Below are 14199 nucleotides of genomic sequence, written 5' to 3'. Positions count from 1 at the left end.
AAAAACTTGCAGAAAATTCACTGTGCAGATGATGTGCTAAAATTTTAACAAGTGGAACGACTGTTTCACAGAAAAGTCTAACATTCTAAAGACTCTGTTTGAGAAATGACTGATTTTTCTCATCCGATTGCAAATACATGTATGTGATATTGATGTAAGCATTTTAAGATGTGGTTCACAGCATTGATCATCGTTTAGGTGAATGATATAGATACAGGTGATTGCCGTGTTACTGCTCCACTAAAATATCCAAGTTGGGCCATCAACGACAGCTGACATACTACTTCATAAACATAGTGTATATAAAGAAGGTCTCTTTCACACAATAACAATTCCACATATCCGACAATGACTGGGTTTCAATATTATGCATCAAACTCCTATTTAACATAGTTGCATAATTTTTATTCCAATTACTTATACGTGTATCGTGACTACTGATTGATTTCATACATTCTGTTCCAGAGAATGTTTTCTCAACAGGTGAGTTTGCATTTGTTCCGTTTAATTTCCGTTCATCTTGGAAACAAGAACCCGTTTATGGACAAACCATTCGTTTTTTTGCGAAATAAAGTGTGTGTTTGTTTCATTTGATTATAAAATCTGAGATTCATAGTAGTAAGATATGCGAAATTGAATACAAAACTTGATACAAATGGCATGAAACTTTGTTAGTAGTTTAGACCATTTATGCGTGCATGCAGGATCATCAACATCAACCGCCAATACTCGAATAGGTCGAATTCTTGGAAGAACGAAATGTTCCTGTTCAGAAAGTTAAAGGGATAAGTAATTTTCACGATATATACGTTCAAAGTGATTCATGTTCAAAAATGAGAGGCACCTTTTACAACTTAACAAGCGCCATGAACCTAGCAGCCTGTGATTAAAGGCATAAAAGTTCTAAAATTGCATCTAATTGGTGAACAACAGCAAGAAGACTGCATGTACCTTCAATAGTTTTTTCTCTCGCAAGGATTCGATGCATTCAAGGGTTGCCGGTCGCCGTTGATCATCCGGTATATTATGTGCTAACTCATGAATTTTTCCTCAAACTTATTGGGCAACGTGTATTGAGAAGAGTTGGAGTCCGACATGCTGGAGTTATGTGTCGCATCAACATAGTAATGCCTGTGCATCATTGAAACTCTTTCACTTCTATAAACTTTACCTTGCCCCAAACAAACCACCCATTAGTGACCGTGCGTCATTTATTCCCTTTAACAGTCGAGTTTGTAAGTTTGTACATTTGAAACCCAAGGAGTGTTAGAACAGTATTGGAATTGAGCATTAAATTCATTGCATTTGTCTTCATGTTCAAGTTATTACTAACTAGTTCGATTCAGTTTATCTCGGTATCAAGTTGAGGCTGAAGAATACATGTTTAATGGATATGGAGAAGTGTTGAAATACAACGATTTGCTTTCACTACGAACAAAAGGTAAATAATGGCCATATTCAACTATTTTGTTCAAAATACAGACAAAAATTGCAAATTTGACCAAAGCCATGACATAGATTCATCTTTCAACTGGAAAATGAGACGAAGACACTGACACTATCTTATTGAAGTTGATCGAATGAGAAGGTAAATACGGAGCATCTCTGTCGGCTAACAGCACCAGATGTTGGAAATACCTTTGATATTGCCAAGAACGGCCATAAAGCGCGCCGATTCATTCGGATATTTGTATTTACATTCCATGATGTTGTACTACTAGAGGAAATGTATGATTTGAATGTTTTTTTTTTATAAACTTTGACTTTTTCACGCGTTAGGATTGGTAGAATTGTTTTCCGTATAATGCTTCTCATAAAAATAATATTGCCTTGGGTGTGCTGCATACGTCCAGAATTTACTCACATGGTTCACTGTTTTATACCCTCTCTGTCTAATTTTACACTGACGTAGCACGGCGTAAGCTTCACTGGCCCAATAGGCAAACAGCATTAGTATTGAAAGCACAGCACACAATCATAGATGCGATATGTTAGTTGAAATTAAATGACCGAATTTTAGCCAAGTCTTGCATCGTTGTGCAAAGTATAACTAAACCTGAAATTTTGAAAGCAATTAATATGCTGTGCAATCAGCGGTTTCAACGGTTGAACGTGATTTCCGTAATCCATTAATGAGGATGCATATTGCATAATAACCCCGTGTACTGTCGAGTTATACACGGTGTCACAATATACTCAAACTTTGGAATATTAACCTTTACCGGGGCGGTATTTTTTCCTTGAAATTCGATATTTTTTAGAGGTATGATTTATGCATACAATAGTGAATACTTCCTGTGGAGTTACTGAGTTACCCGCTGGCTCCGACAGAAGCCGGGCCGGCTTTTTAATGGTTAAAGGTGGTTACTTCATTTCATTGCCAGCTCCTTATGTAAACCTCTATATACGAATTGCATAGATATTAAAGCAATCTAAAGATTTAGTCCTGTCAATGTACAATACAATGTACAATAGTACATGATCGTAGAATACATGTGCCAGGTGAAATTGACGAAAAAGAGAAAGCTAAAATATTCCATTGAATGAAATTATCGACAACAGCTTAAACCCAACCACTGATACACACAGATAACATATGCATATATTTTATAATAACTCGATTATAGACGTATGTACATGCAAAACGTCAGTCTGCGGTGTAATACAATTGCATCGCATATTATTTATGCAGCCAATTTTGAAGCTGCTGTTATCGTTTCCTAATTCGTACGTCAGAAACGGACATTTTGTACAAATTATGTCGACCGATGGGAAAAATTAATAATAAACACCCCCGTGGCCTACAATTAATATTAAAATATACAATGTTACGTAGGAATATGATTAATAATAATTAAAATTATTTCTCAGCAAGCTTGCAGATTTTTTTCACTTTGAAAATTCTGCCCGAGTTTACTGCCCTCATGCACTCTCGTAAAATTACTAATAATTCATCGATAATTCATCACTTATTCATTATAATACCACCATACCTAATTGTACAAAACATGCAGAATTATTCCACTTCATTCCACTACCGAGCATGGTCGGATAATACACCTCCACTTAAACTCGCTGTTCAAGATCCACTATGACCAGCTAATACAGGGTTCAATGGATCATGAATGGATATGAACGACACACTGGTCGTTCAACTTAAAATACCGTATTGTTTTAAGTATAAGTCAACCCCCAATTCTGAAAGAGTATTTCGGGGTGTTTTTTACTAGTTACCCGCACATAAGACAAGTCCGCGTATAAGACGAGGACGATTTCGGCAGGTACTGTAAATAACAAATAACTTCAACTTATATTCAATACGATATTTAGAGACGTCATCTTTTGCACTCTGCATCATTCGTTGCATTATTCGCATCATTCGATGTAGCTACATCTACTGAGAATATTCGGAGAATCGTGGTTCAAAAGCTGCATCCATGTTCAACACTTTTCAAGTTACCATTGTGAATTGATCTACAACGCTAGTGGACATGGCTCGCTTCATCGAATATTCGTGGTCTGTATACATTGCTGCCCAACACACCGGCATACGGATATTTTTACATGTAGCAGCTATTCATGTTTATGTACTTGTCGGCACAACGGTCACTTTGCTGTATTGTTCGTCAGCTCGATTAACGTTCTGTTGAGAGAGTGGTGATTTTTGATCGACTTGTTGATGGGGTATGTATGATAGTGTTGAACTTTCCACCGTTGAATTCCCAATAGGTCGCGATGGAGTTTCTGCTATAGTCACATAACCAGATGTGTGTTTGACAACTGGCAAAGTAGTGGATACGCATGGCGTATCGCACGTTACATGATCGTCATGGTCCTCTAAGCTCTGTAACGCTGCCATCGACGACTCAGTGGTTCCAGAGGAGAAGGGGTAGGATGGCGTGAAGTGGTCGTCAACGCCGGGACTTTTTTCTTGGTTGGCATGGGATGAAGGTTCCAACATGGATATCATGGTCGATACCGCAACGTAAGGACTTTGCATTTGTGTCGAGTCCTTAGCGCCGCTCACAGGTAACGCACCAAGTCTCGTACCTGCAGGTACATAAGCATGTGTCGGCAACTGAATCAGTGATTGGCCGAAAGGTTCCCCCGTCGCTGTCACAGCGTAACAAGAGTTTAGCGCATCTACATCGTCCAGCTTGTTTGGTGGGCATGATTTCGTCATCGTATCATTTAATCCCGTTCGCACATACGGCTTGCAATATTTGTCCGATATTGGTAACTGGGAGTGTTCTACTTCTCGGTTCGGGTGAACAAGCTTCATATCTTCAAAGTTTCCAAGGGACGTTAAATGCGGGATATTGGTATTTTTCGTCTTCTCTTCCAGGGAAGCAAGACTGACGTACGGATTCGACGTAACTGCTGTCGTTGATCTCGGTTCAGACTCGAAAGGTATAAGGTTCACAGCCTGCAGGTGAGTGCTATTAACACCACTTGTTTCTGCCACCGCTCCAAACCCTGTTTTAGCTGGAAATGCGGGCGGAGGTGCCAAGCCCACTATGCTGTAGACGCCTTGATTACCTACCTGGCCATGTGGTGAAGGACTTGAACTGTTTGACGACTCTTCCTCCGAGGAGGCGGAGGACGAAGAGGAAGAAGGCATGCTTATATATCCGGTCGATGACCAGGCATGTTGCTGAGACGTACTGTAGAGACCAGTCGATGGAGTAGTGTTGATACTATCTGCTGTGAGATTCGGCGTCGACTTAGCCAGAGTAAGAGTGTCACCGGCAGATGTGTCTACAGTTTTGGCAACTTTAACATATGAGTCCCATTGTCCGTGGTCGTCACATGACTCTGGTTTGGTACCAGCAACAATGCGTTGTCGCAACCTCGATGATTCCCAAGTAGGTGGTGATTCGAGTAGTTTCGTCGGTGACATTGGTAAGGGATCTAGATCGGCACCACTATCCGTTGACACGTGAGACTCTGAGGTGAGAGAAGACGTCACAGACTCTTGTCCGCTCGAACAACCGCTTGAATCTACAGAACGTGGTGGTAGGTGCTGTTCGTTAGGTGGTCCCAACAATTTCTGCTATAATCAGAAAAATTTGATTGAATTAGTACATGTATTTCAATAATTGCTTGCACCACTAAGAAGCAAAATTAGAAAATATACTCCAAATACCGTGTTCGAAGCCAGACCAGGTGGTAATTTTACCTCCACATCCTGCATCACCTTACATTTAATCCACAATCTGTAACCGTGATAAAATTAGTTAAAACACGCATCTGGTTCTTATCTCAGCACAGGTAGTTATTTTGTTGCATCATTTGTTTTATCATGCCAAACAATATTTCAAAAATCAGTACTCCAAGTCAAGTCACCTCTTTGAAGTGTATCCTAGAAACAGTAGGAAGGTTACGCCGCTCAGACTTCCGATAATCCATATTAAAACCCAGGCCAAGACAGGTGGTTCTGTAGAAAATAAACAAAAATACAGACGGTTGGATATTTGTATGGATATTGTCTAAATACTCAATGGTATACCGGTTTAATGACTGTGGTGTAAAACCTCGTGTGCGTATACATCAGGTATGAATAATCCAGGGAGAACACTGTGTAGATTATTGATAGGTAGCAACAGTGGCATTTAATAAGCAGAATATATTCACATAATAATATACTGTGATGAAGAGATGTCACAAAAATATACACATTCGGTGGTGATGAAAATTTATGGCTCTGCCGATAGTGTTTCCAGTCTCAGGTAGCGCAAATGTACTCACCACTGGTGTAACAGCTCCCTTCTCCGAATTCGGACCAAGGCCCTTCCAGGCGTGTTTTATTAGGCCCAAAGTTGATAGCTCTTATGCGGAAACGATACGCTCTGTTACGATTGGTCTGACAGTCAGCAATATCCAGATACTTTTCTGTATCAGAAATAAATATCACCATTCGGAATTGACTCGTACTAAATATCGACTCTCGAATGAATACCATCAATAGTAATATTTTATGTATCATTGGTACACGTACCAGATTGGGCTAGGTTTACGCAACTTGAAAATTGATTGGTTCACAGAGAAAAACTTTGCCAAAGGGGCAATTTGTTAAGGCGAATTTCAAAACAATATCTTGTATTGCGCAAACACTTAGATATTTACACCTTAAACGAAAGCCGTTAAACGTTTCTATGAAAGATAAGAAACTCGCTGATGCATGCAAGTTAATGTCATCCGAGTACATACAAGAAGTGGGATTTAGTTTTGTGTGCTCCGAATTTTTGAACTATAGCACCGGAATTTGGTACCTTTTTACTCAAGGCAATCGTGTAATTAAACGCTACAAGTTTTTAAAATCCAAAGTACACATGTAACTGACCATGATTAGTTATGTTGGTATAGATCTTGTCCTCAGCTTCGATCTCATAAAATTCTATAGACCCTGCCGGTTCTCTTGGTTCGCTCCAGATAATCTGAACCTGGCTAGAATTCTTAAATCGTATGTTGGGTACTTCCGGTTTTCCCGGAACTCCAATGTCAGTCCAACGACCTATCGGTGTGGAGAGATTGCCGCATGTAACGGTACATGCCGAGACGCTGATGTTGTAGTGCGTGTGCGGTTTGAGGCCTTGAATCACTACTCGGGTAGTGTTACCGTGGGCTCCCTCGACTCTTGTCGTATTTTGGTTGTAATGGACATGATAATATCGTAAAACTCCGTTCATAGCAGATGGGGCTTCCCATTCAACCACCATAGTTGTGTTTGTTACGTTTTTAACCGCAACATTGACAGGCACGGTGGGCGCTCCCTCAAGTGTTGTGGTATATTGCGGGTCACTTTGAGGACCCTCGCCGTTCTTTGTTAATACTGCTACGGATAGCATGTATGTAGTATAGGGCTTCAAGCCGCTCACAACGCCATGCATTGTCTGAGGGTCAGCCTTCACTGTTCTGTTTAATTTCGCACCCTTACAGTTAAAGTTCTCCGGTGTTACAATGGGGCAATAATATATTTTAAAACCTTCAACAATGCCTATGCGGTCGGAGCACTCCAACTTCCAACCAATCTCAATCAGGTGCGACTCGGGACGATTTATCCACACAGACTTCATCTTTCCGATAACATTGTTGTGGATGGCGGTACACGAGGCCCATACCATGCCGCTACTGGCTCGATCTGTATTCGCCGCTATCGCAAATTGGTAGACTTTTTTTTTGTCAGGCACCGTGATGTTGTATACGGTTACAGTCCGATTTACGTGAACCCAGTCAAGGTACCCCTGAGAATAGCAAGAGAGAGAAGAAAGATATTAGAAGAGAAAAATTGTCAGTGCCTGTTCAAAGCAATGGTGGTATTTCAAGCAGACTTTACTAAAGATGGCAAAATCTCATAGGATTAGTTTGCCAAGTTATTGGTATGAAAGTGGGCGAGACAGGAACCTGGCTAATATTGATACTTTGAAATTGTCAAGAAATCAAAATATTACCCTTGCAAGAAGTAGGAATTGGAAAGCAGAATTTTTTCGAATAATGCGAGTAGTTGATGGAAACTAAAGAAATTCGAGGACAAATCCTGGCATTTGTCAACTGTTAATAATTTGAGAATATTTTTAGAAATGGTAGGATTTCAGAGATGGCTGAACATCCTGTTCGATTCGTAGGGTTTACCGATAAGTGAGGAATATAATACCAGCGGTAGACTTGTAGCCATAATGCGTAATAGATGGATAAATTTTTAACTTACATTGCATTGATAGGGTCTGTCACGATCGTTCTCGCACCAAAATATTGTGTAATTTACAATGTTCGAATCATGCGGTGGATTCCATGACAGCTCATAGAGACCAGCATCAAATGCGATTTTCGTAAACACATCTGGTTCCCGTGGCACTGAGACAAATTAAACCATAAATTTACACTAAACAACTATTCTGGTATTTAGTTCAAAATACATTGTACGCGTGATCGCAGAACTTACTTTCGAGTTTACTTGGAACATGTATCACAGCCTTATGCTCGTTTGCTCCTTTACAGTTAGCAGTTACAATTTCAAATCTAAAACTGTGAACACTGATGCCTTTGAACTTTGCATAAGTTTTAGTTTGCTCTTGCGGCTGCAGATTCACCTTTTTGCCATTTTCTTCGACGTTAACAATTTTGTACATGAAGTTGTCTCCGTTTTCCAAGTATGCCGGAATTGATTGCCAGTATATGTATACATCCCTATTTGCACTCTTGGCGACAATCTCGAAACTTCCAACATCCGTCTTGGCTGGTCGCCCTGGCACTACACATTAGGGTATCAGTTATGTTAATTCAATGCATTGCCAGTAATTGCCGCGACGATTACGATTTCTATGAAAACTCAGTCACCACTCAAGAACCTAAGATTACAACGACTTTGTGACGGGGAATTTCATTCGAATTATTCTCATTTGCGTAGAGAACTTTTTCTGCAAACTGGACCTAAGTCATTCCACACAGTATAATGGTTCATACTAAATCCAATGAAATATTTTTCATATTTTTCTAAAAAAAAAAAAAAAAAATGTCACTGCTTCTGACTATGTACACCTGGACTGCTAAAATTTTCTGATGTTACTGTGAGCCATTTGGCAAGGTGTTATCATGGATTACCTCACTCCTTGGTCTCATTAGCAGCGAAAGATAAGAAATGAACAAGATCGTACAAAAGGAAATTTAGACTTCAGATGTTTCCTTTCGTTCTTCATTCAGGTCCTAGTTAAATTTCAGCATTCTGGTACATGTGTCTATTCCGATTGGAAATTCAAGTGGACATGAGAATAAGTTGATGATGCGATATGGGAGTGGGGGGAGAGGGTTGAAGGAGGATCGGCCCTAACAGACGGAGAGCCCGAGATGGATTATGCCAAGTCAGTGAAAAAATAATTATTTTATAATCTGGAAATTATTGATTATAAATGGCAAAATTCGTCGCTGAATTTAAGACTATAATTCCTTTGTAACTCCCCAAATCTCAAAAAATACCAATAATAATGTTCCACGGCTACTAACTCTCAGACAAGGGAGAGAATAAATCTGTACAGATGCTGAGATCAATTGAAATTGCAACATATTAAATACAAAATATTTTCTATCCATTTTTATTACGAATGCCCATATTTTCTACAATTTGCAGCGCCATGTACTGTATTTGTACTACAGTGGTCCGTAAAATAGGCTTTCACCAATTTTTACCGGTCTGCCTCCTACATCAGTTCCAAATAAATTAATGAAAATCTCTTTCAAAGCACAGTTCTGTCCTATTCACCTCTAACCCCTCGCACAAAGGAGGTAAATTCTACACATTCAATATACATTGCTTTTCACCAACGCAATGTTAGCAATCTGGGTATGCAGTCAACTCAGGTTACTGATATTCAATTTGCTCCAACTAAACTGGATATGTCTATTGTCTCAGCACTCTTTGAGACAATATTTCTTCAGATATGACTTCAATCGTGCAGACAGAATTGATCGGTGATGATCGCATTCTCGTGAGGTGCCATCGTGCGTACATCAAGCATTATATAAAAATAACTTATGCTGCTGAGAATGTGCAAGGCCGACTTACGTGTAGCCGCGGTTCTGAAGTTAATGTCACTAAACTGACTCCAACTATCTTCTCCGACTGCTTGTGCACTTTTGCTGAAAACTCTAACGTCGTAAGCTGTATTTGCGTATTTCAAATTGGTAAGATTGAAATATTTTTCAGTCTGACGAGGGTCATTCCTTATATATTCCGTCTGAAATTATCAACATTAGGATTGATCGAGACTGCATAGTTTTTTTTATATATTATTGATTTTTTACTATTGTCAGGAGTACAGTTATTTTCCCATGTATATTAGGATACCTCAAAATCCTTCCATGCGGTCACTTCACGAAACCATAGATGATAACATAATATTGAACTTCCTGAAAGGAAAATACTGTGCAATTCTTTTTAGAGGTCACACATCGACATTTCGTATCGGCCATTTGGATAACACGTAAGAAATTCAATTCGGACGGTTGGATGGAGGTAATCGTTAACAACTCATTCGATTTCCTTAAAATTGAGATGTCGTGAAACATTTGAAGTCCTACGATCTTCGAGATATACAACACAGTGTAAAATGTAGCTTTTTACCTTTCGAAAAATCGATACCAAGGACAAACTTCCGTCTTCCTCGACCGGGCCATAGTGAGATATTGAATAATACCCATAAAAGACACGGAAGGGAGTTCGATATTACGTTATTAACTATGGTTTCATCGAGTTGCTGTTCGAAAGAAATTTATGTCTTATTTTAAGGCACCCTCATCTATATTCATATTACCTTCCAAGATGTTTCGCTGTCCCAAGCACTCTGGTAAGAAACCTTATGGTGCAAGCCTGGCGGAAAGGTACCCATTGGATACGGTATCTTCCAATAGAGGTATGCACTTGAGTAAGTTTTGTTGACAACTAACAAATCGGTAGGCTTTTCGGGAATCACTGTAAACAGGTTTCAATTTTATTTTACCATTCGCCTACACAATTGAAAACATGATCCACAAGTTATACATGCACAGACCCATGGATCCATGTATGATAAAACAGTACGTGCTAATTGGAAATTTGTTTATTGCAACTTATATTTTTACCCATGGAAATAAATAAATAATTAAAAGAATGAGCTCAATGATCTGAGTCAGACATACGAATTTGTTTTGTTTTGTAAAAAACTATGGACTAGAGCCTCCATTACCCGCACTCTCTGTTATGTGATCCATGTCTTACTTTATCCAAGCAAAAGCCGAATTTTGAAACATTTAACACGCGCTTAGAAAAGAAAATGTATAAGAGCAAATCCATTCACAGTCCTATGTTAATATTATCGATATTTTTATGAACTTCACGCGTGAACGTAGTTAAAATGTAGTGACGCACGTTAATGCAGGACGAGACATTTGTAAAATTGACATAAAAATGTCCGCCTCATGTTTCTAATATTCTTCATCACACAGTATCGTTTCATCCAACGTTACTGTTCCATTATCTAGGCCCAGTTGATTTGGATAATCAAGGTAATCGTGTATTGAGTAGTGGATACTTTGATATTCAAGAATGAGTAAAGAAAGTATAACAGCGCTTCCAGTTAATTTGACGTACAATATTCCAGAAGTTTGCAATTTCGGAATAAACAGGTTATTTGAAACCATATGATTATTTCTTAAGTAATTTGCTTCCATATGCTTTTAATGCTTACCATGCGCAAAATGATGAATTGGATAAGTGAAAACTTTGGTTCCTAAAAAGTTTTCAGCAGTCAGCATAAATTTGAAGCTTTCATGGACCATTCTGTATGGGGGGTCCGTAGAAGCGTCCCACATACAAGTGTTTGGAGGTAGCTTTTGGTCACTCTTTGGTTCCGGGCATTTAAAAGTTGTCCTTCCACCGACTCTACCAGGTAGCTTGTAACCCAGAGAGAATTTAGTTGCGATATGATTGGGTGCTGGCACCCACGTACAGGTAAGATTTTCCCAGTTTTGCGATACGCAAGAGAAATTCAATGGTTCTTTAGGTTTGACTGTAACACAAAATAAATTTCAACAATATAGTCCCAGAATACAGGTGATATTTACAGGGAATCGCTACATCGGTAAAAAAAAAAACTATCATTTAACACTTTTTTATAACTCTACGATAATGTCTGTATGAAGTTAACGTATTTTCTCCCTCGGTTTCTCTCATCATAGTGCAAATTCCTGCCTTGACGAAACCAGCGTATTATGTCAGAATTTTTTCAATTCCAGTTGAAATCTGACCAATGACATCTCTGAGTCTATCTATGAAAAGTACAACTAATTATGCATGAATGGAACGGTTTTCAAACGTAACTTATTCTGCTATTCTTGATTTCGACTAATACTTGAACTATGATCTTGACTACATCGGCTATCATCCGACTAATACTATTAAAGAATCAATCAACTTATTGCAGGAAGCTTAAACGAACTAAAATGCACTACCGAGTATTGTGAATTTGGTAGGTAAACTAGACGCAATCTTTGTGAACTGTAATACAATAACACGAGATGATGTATCTAAACAATATGCGTTCAAACTCTTTTCAACTATTGGCTCGCTTTTCATTGCGCCCATATTTTTAGTTTCTAGCAATGACATTTTGCATAAAATTTCATATTCCGAATAAATTTTAGACTACCGATAGATAGACTTAGACAGCTCAGAGTGAAAACAAAAATCTTTATAAAACTACAAGTAATTCACGAGAGCTTCTACTGCTGTAGCAGGCTCTAGATGAAAAAGTTCGCCACAGTTAAAAAACTAAGAAAAGAAATGTGTCGATTTTACGTAGACTTCTCCATATATATTACAGCGACTTAGAAAAATACTCAATCATCTTTACTTACACCCAATAAAAACTTTGTTCAGACAGACGGCCTCATAATTCGGGTTAGAACCATTATCCAATCTCAGTTTGCAGAAGTACATGTCGCTTGATGGTTCTGGTTTCTTGACAGACATTTCAATTGTTGTTTTGTTGACAACAGTTATATACTCAGGTTCCATTTCACTTTCATTTCGAAAAAATACCAAATCCGAGGAGTTTTTACCACGAAATCTTGATTCCGTGAGAGTCTCATTCAGCATACAGTATATCTTCAAGGACTGTCCGTACTCTAAGACTATATCACCCGCTGGCGATGTTCCTGATATACAAATAATAAATGTTATTCAAAAGGTTTCAGCGATCCTAATTACTCACTTCATCTGCCAATGGATACAGTTAGTTAGACTTAGTATGCCTTGACTTAGACCATAATGCTAATTCAAACATAAATATTTGTTATATTCAGAAATAAGGTGAGTCATCTCGCAGTATGTAAGGTATTTTTAAAGATCACTGATCTCTGTAATACGTGCAAACTTACTTCCTGGTGTGTTTAGTCCAGGGGTACATTGATTCGGATCAGCTGCGCAGATATCGTATGGAAACAAAAGGGACAGAAAGAATACCAGAAAACTATGACTTTTCCATCTATAGTTTCCCGAATTTTGTACCTTTGATCCACCTTCAATTCGAGCGATACATTTTTCGTCATGTCTCAAAGTGTCTGTCATGGGTGGCTTTGCAAATTCGGCAGTTTCATTCTGATTAACTCCAGACCTGTGGTAACCAAGGAACTTCGTCCTACTTCTCTGTTTACCAGCAGTATTTTTGAAAAACGATACTCTTTTTCGATTATATTTATTCACAGGTCGCACGTGTAAGTTAGATGCTTCTTTATCCATAGAAGCTAAATTCAGATTGCTGCTCATTGAACGAATAAATGAGCCCTGGGGTATATGCATCTTTCTGACGGATAACCTTCGCAACGACAAGTCTTTGGACAATATTGCGTGCCCATTACTGAAATGAAAATAGTATTCATTGGTAATGACAACTTGCTACCAGCTGTTGGGATGATGGGCTCGGTAAGATAAATCTACATCGTATACCCACATCAAGCAGAAGGTGCGGATGATTAGTAAGTGAGATTGCGAGTCGAACTGACACAATCGATAATGTATAAAGAACTTGGCGTAGGACTTAACAGGCAAGCAAACTTATGGATATTCTTCGATAAATTGGCAAATTGTTGGAAATTAAATACGATAACTATAACGGGTAAAATGTGCGGAATTCTAGATTATTTGCTGAAGGTATGCGTAGGTATTTGGCGTTATAACTATTCGGACTTCGGATGACGGGTGGGAGAATGTGGGGGGGGGGGGGGGGGGGGGATACAAGGGATAGGTCGGTAGGTTATGAGTATGTGTAGGTGTAAGTGATGATATTCAAGGTGGAATGCTCACCCTTGACGAACCCCTCACGATAATTCCCGCTGCTTACGCCAATCCTCCGTTTCTTGGTTATTCTTCCCACTTTGCAGATGCCAGTTATCTTTATCCCTCCTCGCTTCCCGATCAGTGCACGATGTGCGATCAAATAAATGTCCGCGTTGTTCTCAGCACTTACTCGGTACCTCGCGAGAATTATTAAACACACCTCATTGCGGTAAAAATCGATAATAACCACCCGCACTGAACCGGACTTCGATTATAGCACAGTAAATATCCACTATCTGGTGCCACTATCGTTCACTCCTCTTATTTGTGCCATTACGTCTTTACTCCAATCCTGTTTACATTCGCCCAGCGAGTTCCAGAATGAATATAAT

General features: G+C 39.0%; 1 protein-coding gene across 2 annotated transcripts; it reads right to left on the bottom strand.

Annotated features, from left to right (window-relative positions):
* Window positions 1-1674: 1674 nt before the first annotated feature.
* Window positions 1675-14190, bottom strand: LOC124184088. 2 transcript variants are annotated; one of them, XM_046573503.1, is made up of 13 exons: window positions 13835-14190; window positions 12910-13388; window positions 12388-12687; window positions 11220-11540; window positions 10308-10465; window positions 9560-9731; window positions 7943-8251; window positions 7709-7854; window positions 6344-7244; window positions 5749-5892; window positions 5347-5437; window positions 5147-5216; window positions 1675-5050 (listed from the first exon to the last, which is right to left on the bottom strand). In XM_046573503.1, exons 2-13 carry the CDS (start codon window positions 13328-13330, stop codon window positions 3584-3586), a joined length of 4500 nt encoding a protein of 1499 aa, XP_046429459.1. In that variant the 5' UTR covers window positions 13331-13388; window positions 13835-14190; the 3' UTR covers window positions 1675-3583. The 2 variants fall into 2 exon arrangements, with proteins under 2 accessions (XP_046429459.1, XP_046429458.1); XM_046573502.1 differs by having other exon boundaries at window positions 1675-5053; window positions 13835-14189.
* Window positions 14191-14199: the final 9 nt, after the last annotated feature.

The sequence above is a fragment of the Neodiprion fabricii genome, chromosome 5, assembly GCF_021155785.1.
Source record: "Neodiprion fabricii isolate iyNeoFabr1 chromosome 5, iyNeoFabr1.1, whole genome shotgun sequence".
Lineage (NCBI taxonomy): Eukaryota > Metazoa > Arthropoda > Insecta > Hymenoptera > Diprionidae > Neodiprion > Neodiprion fabricii.
The sequence above is the reverse complement of the archived record's forward strand: the minus strand, read 5'-3'. Positions and strand labels throughout refer to the sequence as shown.